Consider the following 21,652-nt stretch of genomic DNA (forward strand, 5'->3'; position numbering starts at 1 on the left):
TTCATTTATTTTAGTTTGTAACGGAATGTAGTCGTGTTTTTTTTTTTCACGTTTTCGACCGGTTCTCTATATTCCTGTGCGATGAGCAGCACGTAACGATACTCGCTGTTTGTATCGCGACCGATGTAACCATGATTGTAGCTAAGATCTCTTGCTGGATGACATCTGTACCGTCGCATGATTCCCATGAAACAACAAGAGCTTAACAGCTCATTGGGCCCTTCCTGCTGAAATGAATAACATTTTTATCTAATTTTAGTTTCGATGGTGCGAGCACACACTGCGCGTGAGTTCCGTCGCCCTTGGCGGACGTTTCTAATGGTACCGCAGGGCGTCGGATGTCAGCGCTTCGATAGTTGTTGATGTGCGCGCTGCCCCCCCCCCCCGTCATAGCAACCCCCCGCGTCATAGCCCCCACCCCCCCCGCGTCATAGCCCGCCCCCCAACCCAGCGACGCGTCCCACCGTCTCCCTCGTCCGGTCGTTTTGCCCTCTTTCAGGCGCGTCCACGGTAAACTCCTCGTTGCTTTTGAACCGTAAACAACAAACACACACAGACGCGTCAGGCAATAATTCTGCTCGTTTTGCGATGTCACGTACCGTGAATGATTTACGTTTCGGTTGTGCGGTTTGATATTTGTAATTGTGATGCCATGAAAGGGGAAAATTACCACCACATTGATCATTACCGCCACCGCCTTACGACTCAAAGATACCGGATATCGGAAGCTCATGTTCTGGGAAATGGCCCCTTCAGAGAGGGTAGAGATTGAATAGTTCGTGACACCTCTCGATTTGCAACACAAGCAACCGTGGCATGACGAGCGATGGGCACTGCCACGCTGAGCGACACCGCCGTGCCGCTAAACCACGGCGCGCGTCTCCTGTGCCCCCTCCCCACCCCACCCCACACACACACCCCCACCCCCCACACACACCCCCACCCCACACCCCCCCCCCCACCCCCCGCGTCTCCCCTCCCCTCCACCACCCAGGTGCCTCCAGAACTACATCCCAGCCCAGAGCCTGACGCTGTCGTGCCCGGTGTGCCGCCAGACGTCCATCCTCCCCGAGCGCGGCGTCTCCGCGCTGCAGAACAACTTCTTCATCACGAACCTCATGGAGGTGCTGAGCACGCAGGGCGACGGCGCCGCGGGCACGTGCCCCGGCGTGGCCGGCTCCGGCGAGCCCGGCGCCGCGGGCTGCGCCGGGACGGGAGACGGCACGGCCCCCGGGGCCGGCGGCGGCGTCGGCGGCGGCGTCCCCGGCGGGGTGGTGTGCGTCGTCATCGGACAGCCGCTCTCCTGCCCCAACCACCAGGGCAAGGTGAGGGGGCGGCGGCGGTGGCGGCGCTGGTGGTGCTGGGACCGGTGGTTGATTCGCCAGGATTTGTGGTTGCGTACTCGCGGCAGTGGGCGTTGTGATCCGTCGGGGTTTGTGCCGTCGTTGTTGACGGCACAGTCATCGGTTGTCGTCATCCTCCACCTGCGTGTGTATCATCGTCGGTGTCATCATCATCGTCTGCTCAATAGCCATAATAATAATAATAACTGCGGTTTCTATCGCACCATAAGGTGGCAAGCCGTTGCCACCTTACCACTATAATCACTATCATGATCATCATGATTGTCATCAAACCTACCATCATCACCACCATCTTCCTGACCATCGTCGTCATGATCCCCACCTCATCATCGTTGCTGTGATCATCCTCTTCACCTTCGTTGTCACCATCATAATGATCACAGTCATCATGGTCAACATCACCCTTCATCATAAACATTTGTAGCAACGTCGTCGTCATCATCATCACGACCATAATCATTTACGATGTAAATTTTTGGCGAATAGCCGGCTGAGAAGGTACGGAGATGGCGGTTGTCTTGTACAAGGGAGCGCTGGCAGAGAATTCGAGGAGCAACTCGTAAACAAAGAAACATTCCACAAAATCTGTCCATCACAACAACAACAACTTAATCAGTGCAATATAAAAAAACAGGCCAAAGCAAAATGCACGATGGCATAGTGCAAATTCAAGTAGAATAATAGAGGACTTATTACGAGTTAACGAAAAACGCAGCGTGCATATCAGCGTCAACTTAAGTGAGCTTTAGCTGCACAAAGCCTGGCCTTTGGTTAATGCATTAAAAGAACACGCACAGCAAGGCGACTGGCACCTTATCCCAATCAAATGAAGTGCATTCTCTTCCAAGGCATGTGGCCGGCGTGGAAGAGTAGGCCCAAACATCTCCTCCTAGAGATGTTCCCTCGAGCTCATGGGAAGGCTGCCCGTTCGCCAGCGGTGGCGTGAGCAAAGCAATTGCCGCCGCTGCATCCTGCACCCTTGACCTGTTCACTCCTTTCCCGCTCCGAGCCGTCTGCAAGCTGCAGGGCGGGTCGTCCTGTTCACCGCCGAATCTCGGAACACTCGAGCGGCTCGGCGTTCATTTTTCTTGGAGAGGCGTCGTAGCGGCGCCGCTACGACGTACCCGCCGCAGAGAAGCGAAGCGACCCCCGCGCTCCGTGACAGCCGGCGCCGAACCATGCCGCACGCCCTGCTGCGTGGCCTGGCCGGAGCCGAGCTTCGCTTTGGGTTTTTCTATTCGAGGTTTTTCTTTCAGCTTCGTTTTGACGATGTACACGTACGTCATTGGAACGGGAAAGGGTTAAGCACAAGGGGTGGCTTGAGCAAAGCCGCCTTTCCGGCGAAAAAGAGAGGCGGGGTTTATTTTTGTTCTTTGTCCAATGAAAAGCTCTGCTCTGCCCGCGATTAAGGACACGGAGGGCCTGTGCGTGATTGGGCCTCGCGCACGTAGTGGGGCCCGTCGGCGCAGTGAGGCCGGGGCTGCATATCGAGCCGATTTGATTTTTCTCAGAAAAATGTTGGTCGTGCTTCAGGCGACCTTGCGCAACAGTGGCGTTATCGGCACGGGCTCAGTGTTCCGTTTTTATTTCACTTTGGGAATATCACAATGACGCAAGCCGTAATTAAGTGACGGTGAGAGTGTTACTGGTGGCCACGATGTGTGCGTGAGTGCGTGCGTGTGATTTATGTGTAGTAGCTGTGGAGAACAGGTGTGTGAATGGTTATCGCATTGCGCTTAGACCCCACACCACGCCATTGTGCAGCTAGCTGACCTTAACTGGTGCTTGCTAACAGCACTTGCCTTGACAGCCTTTGTGGGATGAATGGGAGACCTTTGCCTTTACATTTGGCGGTCACGACGATGGTGATTATGATGACGATGGGCATTGAAGAAACCTCTAGCGTCAGCTCAGCGTTTGGGCCTTCCCACCACCACCAATGCGGAGATGCGAGTCTTGAGTACCACGCCCACGATACGCAGCCCAGCGGCTCTGCACGCCAGCACTTGTGATGACGACGCACTAACACTGCCACTTGCCTGCCCGCCCGCCCGGCCAGCCCGCCAGCCCCGAAGCTAACGAGAGATGCCGAGACGCCAGATTAGCATGGACAGCGGTGCCGTGAAGCTCCGCGCACGGGTGCCTGATGTCATTAACCGCGGATGTTAATGTGACCGTACCTCACCGCAGCGATCGGTGCGGGTTTGGTGAAGGGGGGGGGAGTGGCCCAGAACTTGTTAGGATATCGCTCGCCACTGATGGTAGCCGTGGCTAGGAATCGAACCTAGGTCACCGGGCTTACAGCACTGTGCCACCACGACCACTATGCTGGCATTCCATGGAGCGTGAAAATTAGCCGCTTTTTCCAGCGTGATGAGTAACGCGTGTGTTCTTCGTTGTGCATGTGTGGCGCCTTTTCTCAAGCCACTGCTGAATGAGCGCTTGCCCACGGCGTGCGGGTCGTTGGGGTTAATTGACCATACTTCACTCCCGCCGGTCAGTGCGGAATGCTCAGGGCGGCAAGCGTATCTGTGGTAGGACTGTGGCGTCACAAGACCTTGAGAGACGGCGGTGGCATGGGGAGGCCTTAATCCAGCAGTGGATAATATTAATAATTTCAACTTGTAATGCGCACAGTATTTGCTCACTCTTGAAGAGGGAGAGATCGATTCAGAGGTGCGGGGAGCCACAGACAAAGTGGGAAGGTAGCAGCCGGCACCAACAATTTCCCAAGCTCTGCGGTCCTCTATATAGGAATATATTTTCAGGTAATGAGTGTGAATACACGTGGAAGGAAACTGGAGTGTCCGTAGAAAACACATGCGTGCGAGGGGCGATACTACCGCGTACAGATGGAACAGATGGAGATTCGTCTAAACTTTACTCGATATACCGCCTTCAACTGGCGAGCCAGGGTATGGCACCTCATCGCCCACGGGAAGAGAGTCTCTCAACATCTGTGCTATCGACCAACCCTCGCTGCCTCCAAAGTGATGGATTACTGGCCACGTGCATAGCCACCACCGCCCCGATCATGGTGACGATGATGATAATGACGACGATGATGAACAATTTAAATGCTTTATAAACAAACACAAATCCATGCAGCCCAGGAGGAACGGGACATTGTGGACTCCCCATACATCGGTGCTCCTGCACTGCTTTGAGTCCGAAGGGGAGTGAGTAAGGTGACCGCACCGCTGTGGCACGGCGATTGTTGTGAGCTCCCCAGAGACCCCTCGCGTGCAACTCGGCTGCATTTTCCACAGCGGTTTTATAACCAACACCGCTCGTACCACGTCTCAGAGGCCGTGCAGCGTCACCCGTCGTCCAAGAAGTGTGCGGGCGGGCGACCGACCGACCATGCTGCTGCTGTTGCCGGAGCTGCTTTGTCAGCAACGCAGCTTAACTCCATTGTTGTACTCTGCCGCGGCTTCAACATCCGTGCCCTGACCTTGACCGACCCGCGCCGTCAGGCGCAGCAAAAAAGATGGACGAATGAAAATGCGCCGCAACCCGCACAGCGTGGGGTGGGGGCCCTCATCCAGCATCGGATTGACGACAGAAATGGCTTTACCCCTGTGTGTGTGTGTCCCCCACGAAGAGCTTATGGCGGCGAAGGGATCATTTTCCGCATCGGACGGTGTGGTTTATTTTCCCATGAAAGCGAACGCTGCGTGCGGGGCTGGTGGGGGAGACCCGTGGAGGGGAGAGGTCACTGTTGGTTCCAGGAACCGGCAGGTCGTCGCCGCCGAGGGCAATCGATGGCCGCGTATTCGCGGTCCGCTGGCGCGCCTGAGCGAGCGGCCTCGTGGGACCGCTACAGTCAGGACACGTGCTCGCGTCCCCGTGAGCCGCCGCCGCTGCGGTGCACGGCAGAGGGGCGGGAGGGGGGTGGTGCGGTGGGGGTGTGGCATCGCTCGCGCCACGGTCGGTTCGCCGGCTGCGGCCAAGCCGCAGCGCTTCGTGTGCCATGACATCACCGTCGCCGCTTTCATCCCGTAGGCCAGACGCTGCTGCAACGCTCGGCTCGCGGGGGTGCGTCCCGCCCCCCCCCCGCGGTGATGCGGACAAATGTGTCGACGGTGCCCGCTCACGTGAATTGCATTCTCGTAATTAGTTTTTTTGTTGATTGTCGATCGTGTTGGCGAGAACGTCAATCTAGCACCGGCCGACAGAGCGAATCTGGTTGAGTTGTCACGTCGCCAAATTTGGCCATTGATTTGTTTTTTTTGGCAAATTCGACTGAATGTTGAAAAGCAAGCAAAATTGTTAACAAACATTTTTTTCATGACGTTTTGTTCGAGATTGCATCGGGCATCGTCAGGTGTTTAACAAACGCTCGGTTCTCGCACGGATCACAGCGCTTCAGGATATGCACACATTGTACACGTGCAGCCCTCTGCTGGGTCAGAGGTTCCCCACGCCATCCAGGTCGTGGGGTTTATTTTGGCTGCGCTGCTCAGTGCGGATCTGTGAAGCGAGAGAGCATAGAAAGTATAGTCCAACGATGGATTCTGCTGCAACGCTGTCTGCTGCTCACCACGTGTCCCCACGTGGTTTATATTTTAACGTGTGTGCGTGTAAACTCATGGATGAGTGGAACGGAGCGGTGGGGCAACTGGTTAGCACACCGCGCTTTGAGCCTGAACCTTGGCGACCTGAGTTTGATTCCTGGCCGCTGCCGTTATTATTCGCGAGTGTCATCTGGACCACTTCACCATCTTACGGGCTGAGCAGAGTGGTGAAGCATGGTCAAACAACGGCTACGATCGATCGACACGGCTTTGGGAGGTCTTCATCCAGCAGAGGTCTGTAAATTATCATTAGTATTTGAATGAGCAGTGATTCAAAGGTTTTGAGCGAACTTAATTTTGGACATTACGATCTAAACAGAACGACATACTGCCGATAGGGTAAACGATCTTGAAAATCAACGTTTTGCATGCACATCAGCGTGTACGTCTAACCGACGGCTCTCACGTCTGCGCACTGTAAGAGACTGAGCGTGTTTATTCATGAGCTGGGGAGTCTGCTGTGGGAGGGATCACGAGGCAGTGAGGGGGAGGGTATAATATACAAGGAGGGAGTAAAGCGAGAGAGGCTGACAGAGAGTGAAAGAAGCAACGTCTGCAATTCGCAAACCGCATGCTGCCCGAAGCCTTCGACCAAATCACCCCGACCTGCACCCGATCTCGTCGGATCTCGGAAGCTCCGCACATTTGAGCCTGGACGGTGCTTTGATGGGGGATCGCCGCGGATAAAGCGGGTGCTATAGGCTGCCGCGGGGCTGCGTTGTCATCGGAGGGCAGTGCTGCGAGATCCACTGTCCTACTCTCCAGCATCCTCTGCCGCTTGCCGTCACCTACCGGCTCTGACTAGCGTGACCTCGTGACCCCCACGACCTGCACAGAGCGGGAAGGTCCTCATCCAGCAGTGCCTTGACAGAAGGGCTGTACGCGTGCACATGTACGCACGCACAAATGCGTGCGTGAAAAGGTCAAAGATAGTTTTTGTTGTTTGACGTGACCATTGATGACGCAGTGAGGGGCTCTTCTACGAGCCATCTCGTGGCCACGCTGCCACCGCTGCTGCTGCTGCATATTGCATGAGATGGCTCGGGTGTCGAAACTGGGAATCGCGCTCAGACACGCAGCATTCCGTTAGGGACCCCCCCGAACATGAGCCGAGACGAAAAGTCTATTTTGGTTCCCCATTCATTAAACATCTCGGGGTCGTCGATCGTTTATTCATGAGGAAGTTTACTTTGGTGACAGACACACAGGCTTAATGAGGAGTCGCACAATCGCACCGCTGCGGCTCGTGGCTTTAATTTTCCGTTCGCGAAGGAGATGTGCGCGTGGGCCTGGTGATGCCTGTCGGTGGTTGATGATGATGATGGTGGTGACCATGACAGAAGTGACCGTTTGTTGAACTTCTTTCTCACCGTACGTAGCCAACCGTGCTAATCGGAGGTGCGGGGGGAAGGACAACAAACTAAACGCGTAAAACGGCAGTTCTAAAGGAATGAGTTTTGAACGACGGCGGTGGCGTGTCTGGGCGCAGGTGATGGAGTTCTACTGCGAGTCGTGCGAGACGGCCGTGTGCCACGACTGCACCAACGCGGAGCACCTGGAGCACCCCTCGGTGCTGCTCAAGGACGTGGTGGAGCAGCACAAGGCGTCCCTGCAGGGCCAGGTGGAGCTCGTGCAGGCCAGGCGAGTCTACGCCTACGCTCCCAGCTCCGCACCGAACCCGTTCCCTCTCCGCCCTCTGCGACATCCCCCCATTCCTCCAAAGCGCAATCCCCCCCCCCCCCCGTCGCCTTTCATCGCTGCTCTCCCAAGGATGGGGGGGGGGGATCTGTTCAGGAAACAGAATTGATCGCACGTACATTAAGTTTTCTTCACGTGGCGTTAAACCGTGTGATAAAATGTAATATACATCGATAATTATTTGTTCGTTATACACTATTTTATTTAAATTGTGTTTAACTATTTTTATTTCACTTAGCGATATAGCTCTTTTTCAGAAGCCACCTGGCCACAAATAATAGCTCAACAAAGCAGCCAAATACTCTAAACGCATGATTCTAAATGTGGAGGGAAAAACCGGAGGACCCGGAGAAAAAGCCACACAACCATGGGGCGAACATGCACACTCCAAATATACAGCAGGCGTTAGGGTCGGAATGGAATCCGCGACCTCCTGTAAACCAGGCGAAGTAGTCACATCTCGCCACAGTGGCACCCCATGTACAATTCTGCGTTCGTGAGAAAACGATCTGTAACACGGCGGGGAACGTTTCGTGACTGACCGCGCGTGTGGTTGGGCCGCGCTCGTGCTTGGTTGTTGGCGCTCGCAGGGGGTGAATGCCGTGAGCCGGAGATGTTTTTTTATTTTAAACGCGGAAGACTCCGGAGTCTGCCGGGCCCTGTGCTCGCGCGGCACCGCGGCTCCACGGCGCTACATTCTGTATCGACTTCACAGAGAAGCACAGACGCCGCTTTGCGTTATCCGCTCTCGGAACATTCCGACAAACCTAATCGCAACAAAAAACTCTTTGCCTTGTCCACGTGTACGTGCCTTGCTACCTTGTACACCGTGTTTCCTATCTGACCCATAACCCGTGACCCAGGCTCCCCCATGCCCAATGGCATATGCCCCTCCATGATTACGTACCCCGCATGTACCGCATTTACCCTCGCGTGGCGCTGTTTGCCCATTAAGCGCATACCCCACGTGTCGCATGTATCACTTGTACCCCATTGACTACATTTTTTCCAGGTACCCCATGTAACCCATTCACGTCCACCGTGGAGATGGAGCGATGAAATCGGCTCACGTTCAGATGCTTGGCGGTCTGATGCATTTCAGAACTGTGAGAGGAGGCGACGTATTGTGGGGAGGCTTTCATCCAGCAGTGGATTGACCATGGCTGATGATGATGATCATCATCCCATACCTCCCGTGTGACCACAGGCTCCCGGAGCTCGACTCTGCTGTCAGCATGGTGTCGGAGATCGCTAAGCAACTGCTGGCCCAGCGGGACGAGGCGCTCGGAGAGATCCGCGCCGCCTTCGACGACCTCACCAAGGCCCTGGAGCAGCGCAAGAGCGCGCTCGTCACGGACACGGAGGGCCTCTACACCTCCAAGCAGAAGGTGCGGGGCGCCCCGCTTCCGCGTAGCTGCGTGGGTTCGGGGCGAGTCGACGCAATCGCTGGATGGGGCCGTGGTAACGCGTCGGGATGAAGATGGGGATGGTGTGTGTGCCCCCTCTATGCCCTCTACTTCCCCCTTCCCCCCCCTAAAGAAATCCTGAAGTCGGCGGAGTTCCTTCAGTCACGTACCCTGCACCTGCCCAGTGGCCTGATGTCCATTAAAGGCCGGTCGACCGGGCCTCATTGGCAAAACAAAACGATACTTGCCTGCTCATTATAAAGATTAGTAATGGCATGCGCCCTACGCCGGTGTTCTTCATTGCAAGGCCTGTGGGCCACTGGCGACCTCTGGTGACCTTTAGTGCGGCCCCTGACGCACCCCATCGTGCTGTCAAAGCCAATGGTTTCAAATGTGTAGCGGCCGTCACACTGACGTCTTGCCGCCCTGGGCCCTCCTTCCCCCCGTTGCCCCCCCCCCTTTCCCCTCCCCCTCCATTGCCCCACCCCTACCGCCGGCCGCCACCGCACCTGCTGCCCGTCGACCCAAACCGCCGCCCCTCCGCTCCGTCCGCCAGGTGCTGCAGGCGCAGCTGGACACGCTGGTGCAGGGCCGCGCCAACATCCGCAGCAGCTGCGACTTCACGGCGCAGGCGCTGAGCCAAGGCGGCGAGATGGAGGTGCTGCTCGTGCGCAAGCAGATGAGCGAGCGGCTGGCGCAGCTGGCGGAGCAGAGCTTCCCGCTGCACCCGCTGCAGAACGACCACCTGGAGTTCCGCGCCGAGGCCGCCGACCCGCTGCGCCGCTCGCTGCTCAACTTGGGCGCGCTCGTCACCACGCACGCCGTCGCCTGCCAGACCGTCGCCACCGGGGACGCCCTGCGGCAGGTGCGGCTCTAGCAGAAGCTGGTGCGGTGGTCGTAGTGGTCGTGGAGGTGGTGATGGTGGTGGTGCCTCTTGTGGGGGCGGTGGTGTCTTTTGTGGTGGCGGTGGGGTCAACGGTGGCGATGGAGGTTGTGATGGTGGTTGGTGGAGATCGTGGTGGCAGTGATGCCTGTTTGTTAGTGGTGGTGATGGGTGGCGGTGTCAACAGCGATGGTGGTGGTGGCGATAATTGTGATGGGGATGGAGATTGTGGTGGTGGCAGTGGAAATCGTGGTACTGGTGGAGGTGTTGATATGGTGGCAGCAAATGGCCTTCATAAGCTGTGGCGGTGCTGTAAACATGTTACACTGCTGGATGAAGGCCCCCCCAAGCACGTCGGGCACAGGAGTAGTTTTACCAAACTTGACAGTGTTGCTCTGTGTCGGTTGACCAATGGGGAGACCCAGGGGCCAGTTCAGATACCACTGGGTACTGAGCTGAGGTCACTGGGCTCATAGCACAGTGCCACCGCTTCACCCTGACACATTGAAAACAAAGAGTACAGTAAAACATAAACAAGTGAAAGGGCTCCGTGATTGAAATGGAGCCGCAAGCCAAAATAAACCACAGCTCTCATCTTGCAGGTAATGGACCCAGGCTGTGTGTTCCAGGCTGTCACGTGTGAGTTAAAGCTTTATTAATGAGGAAAAAAGCCTTTCAAGTTTTTTGTAAGGTTACCGCCATCACATTTACCACGACAGAGTCCAGTCCTGTTCTTAGGTTGACTCCAAAAATGTCCTACGTACCATATTCATTACAGATATGTTTTATAAATTGACATTTCTTGTACTCTGCAGTCTGAACAGGACACCCCACGCCCAGTCTCCCAGCATGAGATCTATAGCCACTTGAATAAAACACCTTCAGTGAGCATTCATTTTTATGTTACATGGATTTCTAGATGAGCTGAAGGCAAATTGTCACTTTGGTTGTTTTCATACAAACGACCACAGAGCCCCCGCTTACAACTCTGCCTGGGGCCCGATGCGATTCCAACGCTCCTGAAACAATGCATTGAATAGTGCGCATGAGGATCGATCATCTTTATTTAAATTCCAAATCGTCCGTCCTGTCGGCGTACAATTACGACGGGCGGCATCGCCTTGTTCACCTCGCGACAACCGCTAGTTCGGCGACAGGCGCTAACGTTGTCGGTAATTGGTTCACGTACACCTGCAGGGACTGCCGGATGTGCTTCCTCTCGCCACAATGCACCAAAACATTGAATCAACGAAGGAATCGAGTCGCAACCTTTAAATCGCGTCGCTTCATCGAAACGAGGAGCGCAGAAAATCGTTCACGAATCTTTGCCACCTCGCAGCAAATCCCTTTTGACCCCGTCCCCTCCGCTCGACACGCGCGGCGTCGCAGGCGGTGGTCGGGCAGCCGGCGTGCGTCACCGTCACCACGAAGGACAAGGACGGCGAGCTGGTGCGCTCGGGCTCGGCGGCGCTCACCGTGGAGATCTGCACGCCCGAGGGCAGCGTGGTGGACGGCGAGGTCACCGACAACCGCAACGGCACCTACGAGCTGACGTACACGCTGCCGCGCGACGGCGAGTTCACGCTCGCGCTGCGCCTCTACGACCAGCACATCCGCGGCAGCCCCTTCCGCCTGCGCGGCCTCAAGCCCAGCGACCTGTCGCCCGGCGCGGGGGACGCGGCGCGCCGCCGGGGCAAGTCGCCGGGCGCCGGCGGGGGAGGCGGCGGCGGCGGAGGAGGGGCGGCGCCGTCGAGCGCTCACGTGCGCCAGCGCGCCCTTAAGCGGCCGTCCAGCATGTACAGCACCGGACGCCGGAAGGAGAACCCCATAGAGGACGACCTCATCGCGCGCATCGGTGAGCCGCTCGCCGCTTGGGAACTTCGCCCACGTGGTTTGGGGTTGGTGGGGGGGTGGAGGGGGGGGTGGAGGGGGGGGGTGGAGGGGGGGGTGGAGGGGGGGGGTGGAGGGGGGGGTACCCAGGGTATTCCCCCTCCTCCGTGTGTATTCCCTGCTGCTTGCACTCCCCCTGTTGTCATTCTGCACCCCCACGCCGCATTCAGTGACCGCCCCTCGCGCTCGGTGCTTCACTCTCTCGCCCTTCCGCTCCACGTCGTATCCACCAGCCGCTCTTCGCCCTGCGTGCTCTCGCTCTGTGTTCTTCAAATTGCAGTCGATGACCAAACTTCACTCGGCGCTTCCCCTCTCGCACGCTCCGTCCCACGTCACATTCAATAACCGCCTGGAGTGTTCCTCCGCACCCACGGTTGTACCGCGTTCGCGAGCTCCACGGCCCCCATGCGCACGACGGCACTCCCAAACCATCTCGCTCCCCGTCTCCTCTCTCTCCACGCTGCCTCGCGCAATCCACGTCCCGTACGCACACTGCCCACACTCCCTTCACGTACCACGTCGCTCCCCTACGCCTCTTGTTGTCCACTTCATCCTGATGTTGCACAAATCCTTCTCTTCATCCCCCCCTCCCTCCATTTCACCCTTGTCCTCATCATCGCCATCTCTCTCTTGTCTTCATCCTCACTTTCTATTTAACTCTTCCCTGCTTCTGTCTGTCTGCCTCTTTGCATGTGCTCCTGTCTGTTTTTTGTCTACTTGTCTGCATGAATAAAGTAACCGCGTTGGTTTTGCCTGTGAGGAAGGTAGCTGAATTTCAACTGGCTTAGAAGGGTAAAACATTTCACATTGTCTGGCTCGCTATCTGCTCCATGTGTGAAGCCACTGGGCATGTTTATAGCTCAGTGGTAGCCGTGCCACTCGGCACTTGCTCCACTTTGTCTTCTGTTATTTTCACACTTTTGGTCCAGTTTTGCTCTGAAAGTTTAGTTTGATAAGAGGAAGAATGAACGAGGAACTCTGCCAAGGCAGTGCCAACACCCCACGTTAGAGAATGGTCCACAGGAAAGAGACGCCGTAGAGTACTTGTGAGATCCCTTCAAGCGATCTTTGTTTTCTATCACACACTGCCTGCCACAGAGCAACGTTATTCGTATGACTGCCTAACCGATAGTTTAATGGTCAAAGCTGGAATTAATCCAAATCAAGTGCAAATCCAAACTCAATGTGATGATTATTTCGTATGGAGTCCATGGTGACTGGGACTGAGACCATCGGATCGTTATGTTTGAGAATGCGGTTTAACTTCGGGGCGGCTAAAACCTGGATTAGACCTCAGAATCACAGCGGTGCCAGCTGCGGTGACTCTGACCACCCCCCCCCCCCCCCCCCCCAAGCTTTCTGATCACCTTGCCACTTGACCTGATTTGTAGTAACGTATGATTGTTTGCCCTGGAGCAGCGGTCCCCGGGACCTTGTCCGAGGAAGAATTTGAAATGTCTACTTCCCGCAGGGACCAAAGGAAGGAACAAGGGAGAGTTCACGAACCTGCAGGGGGTCGCGACCTCCGGGAACAGCCGCATCGTCATTGCCGACAGCAACAACCAGTGTGTGCAGGTGAGGGCCTGCTCGCATCCTGACCCCCCCCCTCGACCCCTCACCCCCTCCCCTCCCCCTCTCTCGACCCCTAATCCCCACACTCACCTCCACCAGCGGCCCATGCTGACACACTTGGGGATGTGACCAGAATGACGATTAGGTGCAGCAGTCGATCCTTTGCTCACATTGGATTGTTTTGAGAGTTCAACCAAAGGCGACTGCAACTAAAGATGAGGCTTGCTTAGGAGGATGATACCTTTAGAGTCAACATGTGTTTCGAGTATATGGCTGCTATGAATGTACACGTAAGCCGCTTCGTTGAGCTATCATTTGTGGCGAGGTCGCTTTTGAAACAGAGCTGTATAGCTCAGCGGGCCTTACCTGGTAAAAAAAAAAATACACGCGGGAATGCCGACTACGGCACTTTGGGCCTGTGTACCGGTGGCTCCTCGCCTCCTCTGCGCTGACCCGGCTCGCCAGGCTCTCTGATCCAGAGACCCTCGGGGAGCAGGGAGGGAGCAGCAGTGGGCCACATGCCTCGTGGCGGCATCGGATCGACCGCTTCTGCGGAGACGTGCGGATGGAAAGGGGACTCGCTTGGGTGCTTTGCTAAGAGGGACCCTAGGGGTCGATGCCAGAGGGTGGATTCTGCAACTCGCTGTCTAATGCGGCCAATGTGAGCGCTTCTATTGGCTGCTAGGTTGACGCGAGCCTGTTGCATACAACATTCACGAATGTAACAACATCGATTCTCACACGCAGCAATATGATGCACCGTGTTACGAATATTTATGACAACTGACTCATCGACGTATTCCTTACACCCCTCGATCAGTAGCAAGCGGGTAGCTCCATTTAAGGCTATTTAAGTCAAGACGCGAGCGAGAGACCACTGTGACCACTGAACACGTTGGTCACAGGGACCAATGTGTGACCACTGTGAACACGGTAACCACGGTAACCACGGTGACCACTCGTCCACTTGACGCCCCCTCTCAACCGTCGGAAGGTGTTCACCAACGACGGGACGTTCAAGTCGCGCTTCGGCGTGCGAGGTCGCTCCCCGGGACAGCTGCAGCGGCCGACGGGCGTTGCCGTCCACCCCAACGGGGACGTCATCGTGGCCGACTACGACAACAAGTGGGTCAGCATCTTCGGCGCTGACGGGAAGTTCAAGGTGAGACGCCCCCCCCCCCCCACCGCATCTCACCGAAGATTGAACGTCCTCTCCGTTTTACGCCCGTGGCCCACGTTCCAAAGGAGCCCACGTCAACTCGAGCGGTGAAACTCTCCCAACCGACTCTGAATATTTGTGGATCGCTGCTCGACTGCAGCAGGCGGAGTACAGGAGGGGGGGGGGGGCCTAAATTTGCACTCGACGTAATCAAGCAACCTCGGAACACCTGGACACGTTGACAACAGCTGGTTAGTGAGCGGCATACCGCATGGGGTGTTGCCGAGTTCAGAAATATTTTCCGCGTTGCCGGTCGCGCGCAAAGCCGGCTGCTATTGAACCCTGCCGATCACGTCTCTCGCCGTGTCATCGCGAGCCGTCACGATCGGAGCCGACGGGCCTCCAGAAATAACGTGGGGAAACGCTCGTTCATGTGCACGCGCACGCTTCCCACCCTCCCCCCCCCCACCGCAGAGCAAGCTGGGCGCCGGCAAGCTGCTGGGGCCCAAGGGCGTGGCGGTGGACCGCAACGGGCATATCATTGTGGTGGACAACAAGGCGTGCTGCGTCACGGCCTTCCAGCCGAGCGGCAAACTCGTGACGCGCTTCGGCAGCCGGGGGAACGGGGACAAGCAGTTTGCAGGTTGCCACCGGCAAACGGGCGCGGCGCTCAGAGCCGGACACACACGGGGTTCCATTACGATGACCAAGACACCAACGTGTAGCGTTCTTTGTAAAGGGTCGATTGCGACTTGCCCCATTCTAATGATTGTAATTGACCCCCCCCACTCCCGGGTTTGTCCGGAGCAGAAGGCACGACCAAGGCTTTTCAGGGCATCGCCTCCCCCTGTCTTTCTCTCTCTGCCCTGGAATGCCACCAGAAAGAATGGGCAATAGACCTTGTGTTGGTGGTAGACATTGATTTGGGTAAAGCCGTCGCTTTCGCTGCACGAAAGTACAGAACTTTACAGCACATACGGCAACGTCAGAACAACGCCTACGACGGCATTTCAGAAACGTGTCTCGTTGCTTTAGTTGACCCTGCATACCAGGTTCTTTCTGCTCGGGCACACGGTGGGTGGAGGAAGCCATGGGGCGTGGCCAAAGTCCTCCTGGCCAACTGGTGGGTCGGCTGCTGTTGGGAGCGAGGACTGGGAAGGAAGCTCGGTTGAGGGATTGTACCAGGAGGCGGGGGGGGGGGTGTCCCTCGGGGTGGCGTCTCCTTCCTGTCGCGTGGCCCCCTGCTGTTCATGTTGAGCCTCACGACATCTGTTTACCCCACAGGACCTCACTTTGTCGCAGTGAACAGCAACAACGACATCATAGTCACGGATTTCCACAACCACTCCGTCAAGGTATGGCCTCTGAGTAGTGACACACTGCCCCATCCATATTAGTTTTAGATTTAACAAGAATAGTTAACACGTTAATTGTTCAGAGACGGGATGTGACAATGGCATTATCTGATACATACAGGTAGTAGTGTCGGAGTGACTGTAAATTATTATCATGACGTGTGTATGTTGAACTTCTATCGCACCATACGTAGCCAACCGTACTCATCGAAGGTGCGTGGGACGGACATCAAAATAAACACAAAACTAATTCTAACAATGAGTTTTCAATGTAGATTTAAAGGTGCACAGCTCCAGTGACTTCCTCATATCGGAAGGAAGAGCGTTCCAGACGGCCCCAGAAGCGCATCTGAGAGCACGTGAAGCAGTGATGTTCTAGAAGGCCTAGAAAGCTTAGAAGCGTTTCACAGATATTATTGAGTCTTATGCTTCAAATTAGAAACGTCTGCAAACCAATAGTTTCAACTCTAGGCCCTTAAATTTAATTACTGATCAGATGATGTTTGCCATTCACTGTTGTTCTTGTGCGTAACACTGACAAATATATCAGCCCCATCATCAGTAACCCAAGTAATTTCCCTTCCATGGAGTGTGATACTCTCGCCAAAATATATAGGCAGAGTCTGCTCTTAGATATTGGTAAAAAAAACGAAAAACAACCTCTGTGTTCTGCTATCTTGTCCCTTTCCGACACTTCATCTACTCTCACCATCGTGCACCCCACTATTTACACGCCCCGCACAATCACACCACCACTCAAACAATCGTCCATCAACTCCGTCAACCTCCAAACACTCCCCGGTTCACTCAATCCACCCGCTCCACCTCCCTCCCGCACGCTCGCTCGCTCCCGCCCGCCGGCGGTGGTGGCGCAGGTCTTCAACTCGGACGGGGAGTTCCTGCTCAAGTTCGGCTCCAACGGAGAAGGCAACGGGCAGTTCAACGCCCCTACCGGCGTGGCTGTGGACGCCCTGGGCAACATCATCGTGGCCGACTGGGGCAACAGTCGGATACAGGTGACGCCACGCCACACCGCGTCGCTGAGTGGGGCGGACCGGTCGGATCGAGGGCCCAGTGAGGAGAACGGGCCCGTGCCTCGTGCCGATGTTATTGTTGCGTCTCAAAAGTAGATGAGCCTCTTCGGCCAGAGCGGTGACATCACGGGACACGCGCGTGTTGCCTCAGCGATGACGTCATTTATTCGTGACCACGCGACGGTCACGACGTGGCGAGCCTTATGACGTCATGTCATTACCAGGGGTTCAGCGAGCTGTTTCTAAATTGGTAACCTCCGCAATCGCAAAACAAACGTGGTTTATTTATTCATGTAGACCGACACAGACAGAGAAAACAGAAGATGTCTTTGAAGAAGCCTTCATTCAACAGTGGATTGACATAAAAGCATTCGTATTCTTGTGATTGTTACATGAGCGGAGCCGGCAATGTTCGTGACAAAGGCTGCAGGGCAACTCGCTCCCACCTGCCCTCTCTCCGTCCCCCCTCCGTGCTGCCCTTAAAAGTCCCCTACTTGTCACGCGTGTTCCCTTCGTGTGCGGGACAGGTGTTCGACAGCTCCGGCTCGTTCCTCTCCTACATCAACACCTCGGCCGACCCACTATACGGGCCCCAGGGCCTGGCTCTCACCTGCGACGGCCACGTCATTGTCGCCGACTCGGGCAACCACTGCTTCAAGATTTACCGATACCTGCAGTGAACGACGGCCGCGGCTCCTTGCTTCCTCCCAGCGCGGCGTCGCGAGCGGTTCTGCCGATGGCCGGCGGGCGGGCCTCCTCGGTCTCCGGCGTAGGGGGGGGCGCGTGCGCCGATCTCTTCTCCGTGTGGCCTGCGGGATCGGCCGCCGCCCTTGCCGACGAACCGTCGCGGGATGTCCCGTTTTGGGTTGAAGCGTAAACTCCCCCGCACGCGCCATGTCATAATCAAACTAATCTCGTTTACGGTCGTCTCGCGTTCCTACGTTGTTTTCCAAGCTCTGGCATGAAGTATGTTGATTTAATTTATTGTTATTGTGAACGCTCCCCGGTGTTCCTCTGGACGGTGCTTTGGGAGGCTGATCTGTTGTCACCCTTTCAAAGTCTGACACCCTGTGGGCGCTCGTCCCCACACGCACGCTCCCCTTCGCTCGTACCCCCACCCCATCCCGGAGTCTCCGTGAAGCTCCGAACTTGGAGCAACACGGCACAGACGGTCGCTCCGTGTCGCGTCACCCGCGCCGTCGTCCCGAGAAGAATGAGAGAGCCTCGTTTGTAGGGAGACGGCGCGAAACTGGGGCTGAAGGGAGAAGCTGTCGGCACGCGGAGCGAAACGTCGGACGTCGCGCCGAACTACATGTGGGAGGCGAGACTCGCCGTTCGCCCGCCACAGGACTCCGCAGCGACGCCTGGACGCAGGGTCCTGATCCGGGGGGGGGAGTGGGGGGGGTGCGCTGTGGCGTGGTTCGACCTGCCAGGACTTCACGCGACGGACACGAAGCTCGCGCTTGTTGGCGACGAGGCGTTCGTGGCGCCACGACCGGGAAGTCGACTCGGGAGACGTTCGGGGGGCATTGACGTCCCTGCCGGAGATGGGTTCATCGACTGCGTCGACGTCACGCTCTGCGTACAGCACATTCACAGTGGGACTAAACACGCGCGCTCACACACACGCGCGGGCCACGAGAGACGTGTTACTCGTGCCCTGCTCCCCATTGCGGATAGACCGGCAGGCACTTGCACAGCTCTTGCTGTAACCTTGCACGCCGCACATCAGCACGAGTGCTCGCGTTACATTTTCCATTCGTCCGTTCTCCCTCCCCCCACCCACCCCCGACAATTTGCAGGCGTGATGCAATGTGCTGTTTGTTTTTTCTCATTTGCGTCGATTGTTTTAAGTGCTTTTACTCGAAGCCGTTTTTAAGCGCCGCGTGTTTGTCCTCCCGCGTGATATGGTACACCCGTGTGCAATTGCTGTACAAGCGGTGCGTGTTTACAGGTTTTGTCACAAGGAAACGCTGTTGTCATGCTTAGCACTTATATCCCGAGCCGGGGAAGCTAACCCCCCACAGCCATGGTGTGATGTCAAGGAGAGAAGAGCGGTCGTCAAACTGCCCGACGCTGTCGGCCTCCGTAACATTCACGTTCGCTCCGCTGCACTGCGGTGGAGATCCGCGGGGCCAAGTTCGACGTTTTGCTTCCTCATAGGAGACGTGTGCTAGTTGTCAATCTTCTGGAATTTTCTTTCAAGAATTCTCTGCTCTACGTATCGTTTGAGCACAAAACCGGTGCTTTCATTCTACAAATGTGCGCTTCTGTGAACGCGAGGGCAGCGTGTGCCGGGAGGGCCCGTTGTTACACGGGGGAGAGGTCTCGAAATATAGCGCACGAACACACACACACGTGCGCGTACATGATGCAGAGTTCCGACTTGCAGGTCGATCCGTTTATAGAGACCCCCACCCATGTTCTAACGACCTAGTTTGCTTCTCAAAAGAGTGATGTAAGCAAATCTCATGTTGGCTATGTTGAAATCGGTGTAACAGGAGAATTGTGTAAACATTGGCTAAGTGTGTGTTGAGATCTGGTCGACGTTTAGAGGCTATGAAGTAAAATGTTGTCTTTAGAAGCATAGATTTTCCCCTTTTTTATGGCAACAAAACAGCTGTGTTAAGATGTTAAAACACCAAACTGAAACCTTTTACAAGGAACCATGTCTGCATTAACCAGAATACTTGTGGTCAGAATGCAAACAAAAAACATACTCTGATAATATATGCATTGTATTTGAAACTGATTGGTCCACACCAAAGACAATGCAAATATTATCAGAGTACGTTTTTTGTTTGCATTCTGACCACAAGTATTGTGGTTAATGCAGACATGATTCCTTGTAAAAGGTTTTAGTTTGGTGTGACATATTAACACCTGTTTTGTTGCCAGATAAAAAGGGGGAAAACCTATTCTCATATTTTGGTACTGGCAAAGGAGGTCCCATGATGCTGTCTTCATATTTTCTCTTTTTAGTGGGGTTTCTATAAACGGATCACTTTGGGTTTTGTTGGCACCTTGCTCACCACAAATGAATGAACGCTCACACATTCCGCTTCCGAGAATGACGGGAGAGCGACGGTGAGAAGGTGGTGAGAGAGGAGGCGATGAGCGACAGTCTTGCGCAGTGTTTTTTGGCTCCAAGGCTGAAAGTGGTGGCCACGGCTTCGTCGTACAACCACCTCCGCACCTCGCTCGTGCCACGGGGCCACTCTTGAGGTGGGTGCCGTTTCTTTTGATTGTACAATTTACGTAGTAAAGGGGAGGGAGAGGGAAACAAATAATCGCCGTCGCTCGTTGCTGACGATGTTTGGCAAAGTAGAAAAATGAGCAGAGGCGGATGTAGTTTGGACGCAGGGTGCAAACCACCCGCCCAACTGCATTTGTCGGTGGGAGGTGCAAATTTTCGTCGTCGGGAGTTTTCCGTTTTCTATTTTCGTTGGCACTCGGTGAGATGTTCACCCATGCATCCTTTTTTTTGCACGACAGAAAAAAACACGAAGGAAAGAAGGCGGCACGCTTCGAATGCCGTCGTCCTGTGTTTGATATCGGGGCGAGGCTGCTTGTTGTATTTATTTTCGGTGGTGGTCGCAGTGATCGCGTGTGTGCATGCCCCTCTCTCCGCACCTCGTGATGCCCACCGAGGCCTCGAGCCGCGCCCACTTCGGTCTTTTTGTGTGTGTGTCGAGGGGGTTGGTGGACTTTTCGATCTCGCTGTAAAGGGGACGAGAGGGGGCCGACTGCGTCGGGAGGTATTTATTTGGTGCAGTGCAGTATTTTCGGTGTTGAGTAATTTGTGCGGTTTTTTTTATTTGAAGGGCTTGGTAACAGCAACGTCTCCCCTACCTATGCGCGCACTCTGCCAGCAGTATCGCGTCCGAAACGACAACACTCACTACGAAGCTATTCACCGACGTGGCGTACTAATAATGATGTTGATAATAATAATAAAACCGATACTCAATGATATAAATGTCCTTGAAATATTTAATGAAACGTAACAGCGAAGTGGGAGTTCGTGAAGGGTGAATCTCTGTTGTTTCTAGATTTGAAGCTTTCGTGACTGCAAGGATTCATACTCTTAGGTTGTTTCGGTAAAGTCACGTAGGTAAAAATAACTAATAAAAATAAATAATAATAATAATAAAATAGAAATAATAGTGGTTTATTATTTTATTTCTATTATTATTTTTATTATTTATTTTACCTCCGTGACTTTACCGAAAAAACTTGAGAGTATATTCTCTCCTTTTGTGTCTGTGTGTGTGTGCTGCGTGGTAGGCGAATCGGTTATCTTGAGGCGAGATTTGCGGGCAGCAAACGGGGTCGAGATGGGGGGGGGATGGTTGACGATCGGCGTTCTAAGTGGGTCATTTGCTTCGATGTTTGGCAGCACAAAAGGTAAAACGAAAAAAGGTTGCATTATTTTAGACCGGCGATACTAAAAGTGCATCGGCAATATTAAACAGAAGAAGAAGAAACAGCAACTGTATAATATGTAACGCAATGTTGGTATGGGGTTTTCTTTTTGGTGTGTATTAAAGAATGTTTCTTATTTTAATTGAGTAAACTCTCGTCTTTTTGTTTCTTTCCTGTGTAAATTATTAAGCAGGGATGGGAAAACAGTGTCCACTACGATTTAGCAAATTCCTTTTCATCACTTTGTGTTTAAACTGAATATTTGTTTTGCCGTTTCCCAGCCAAAAAT

At 54.8% G+C, this 21,652-nt stretch overlaps 1 protein-coding gene across 7 annotated transcripts in view; it reads left to right on the forward strand.

Moving 5' to 3' along the window:
* Window positions 1-21,505, forward strand: part of TRIM2 (tripartite motif containing 2) — a 53,908-nt gene extending 32,403 nt beyond the window's left edge. For 6 of the 7 annotated variants that reach the window (XM_078863311.1, XM_078863314.1, XM_078863309.1 and 3 more), the window contains exons 3-13: window positions 995-1,325; window positions 7,431-7,582; window positions 8,847-9,027; window positions 9,602-9,910; window positions 11,318-11,783; window positions 13,290-13,393; window positions 14,385-14,552; window positions 15,024-15,192; window positions 15,834-15,904; window positions 16,780-16,920; window positions 17,466-21,505. In XM_078863311.1, coding sequence (XP_078719437.1) covers window positions 995-1,325; window positions 7,431-7,582; window positions 8,847-9,027; window positions 9,602-9,910; window positions 11,318-11,783; window positions 13,290-13,393; window positions 14,385-14,552; window positions 15,024-15,192; window positions 15,834-15,904; window positions 16,780-16,920; window positions 17,466-17,618 — 2,245 coding nt within the window. In that variant the 3' untranslated portion in view covers window positions 17,619-21,505. The remainder of the gene's footprint in view (window positions 1-994; window positions 1,326-7,430; window positions 7,583-8,846; window positions 9,028-9,601; window positions 9,911-11,317; window positions 11,784-13,289; window positions 13,394-14,384; window positions 14,553-15,023; window positions 15,193-15,833; window positions 15,905-16,779; window positions 16,921-17,465) is intronic. The other variant, XM_078863315.1, reaches the window with a different exon arrangement.
* Window positions 21,506-21,652: the final 147 nt, after the last annotated feature.

This window comes from Lampetra fluviatilis, chromosome 15 (genome assembly GCF_964198595.1).
Source record: "Lampetra fluviatilis chromosome 15, kcLamFluv1.1, whole genome shotgun sequence".
Lineage (NCBI taxonomy): Eukaryota > Metazoa > Chordata > Hyperoartia > Petromyzontiformes > Petromyzontidae > Lampetra > Lampetra fluviatilis.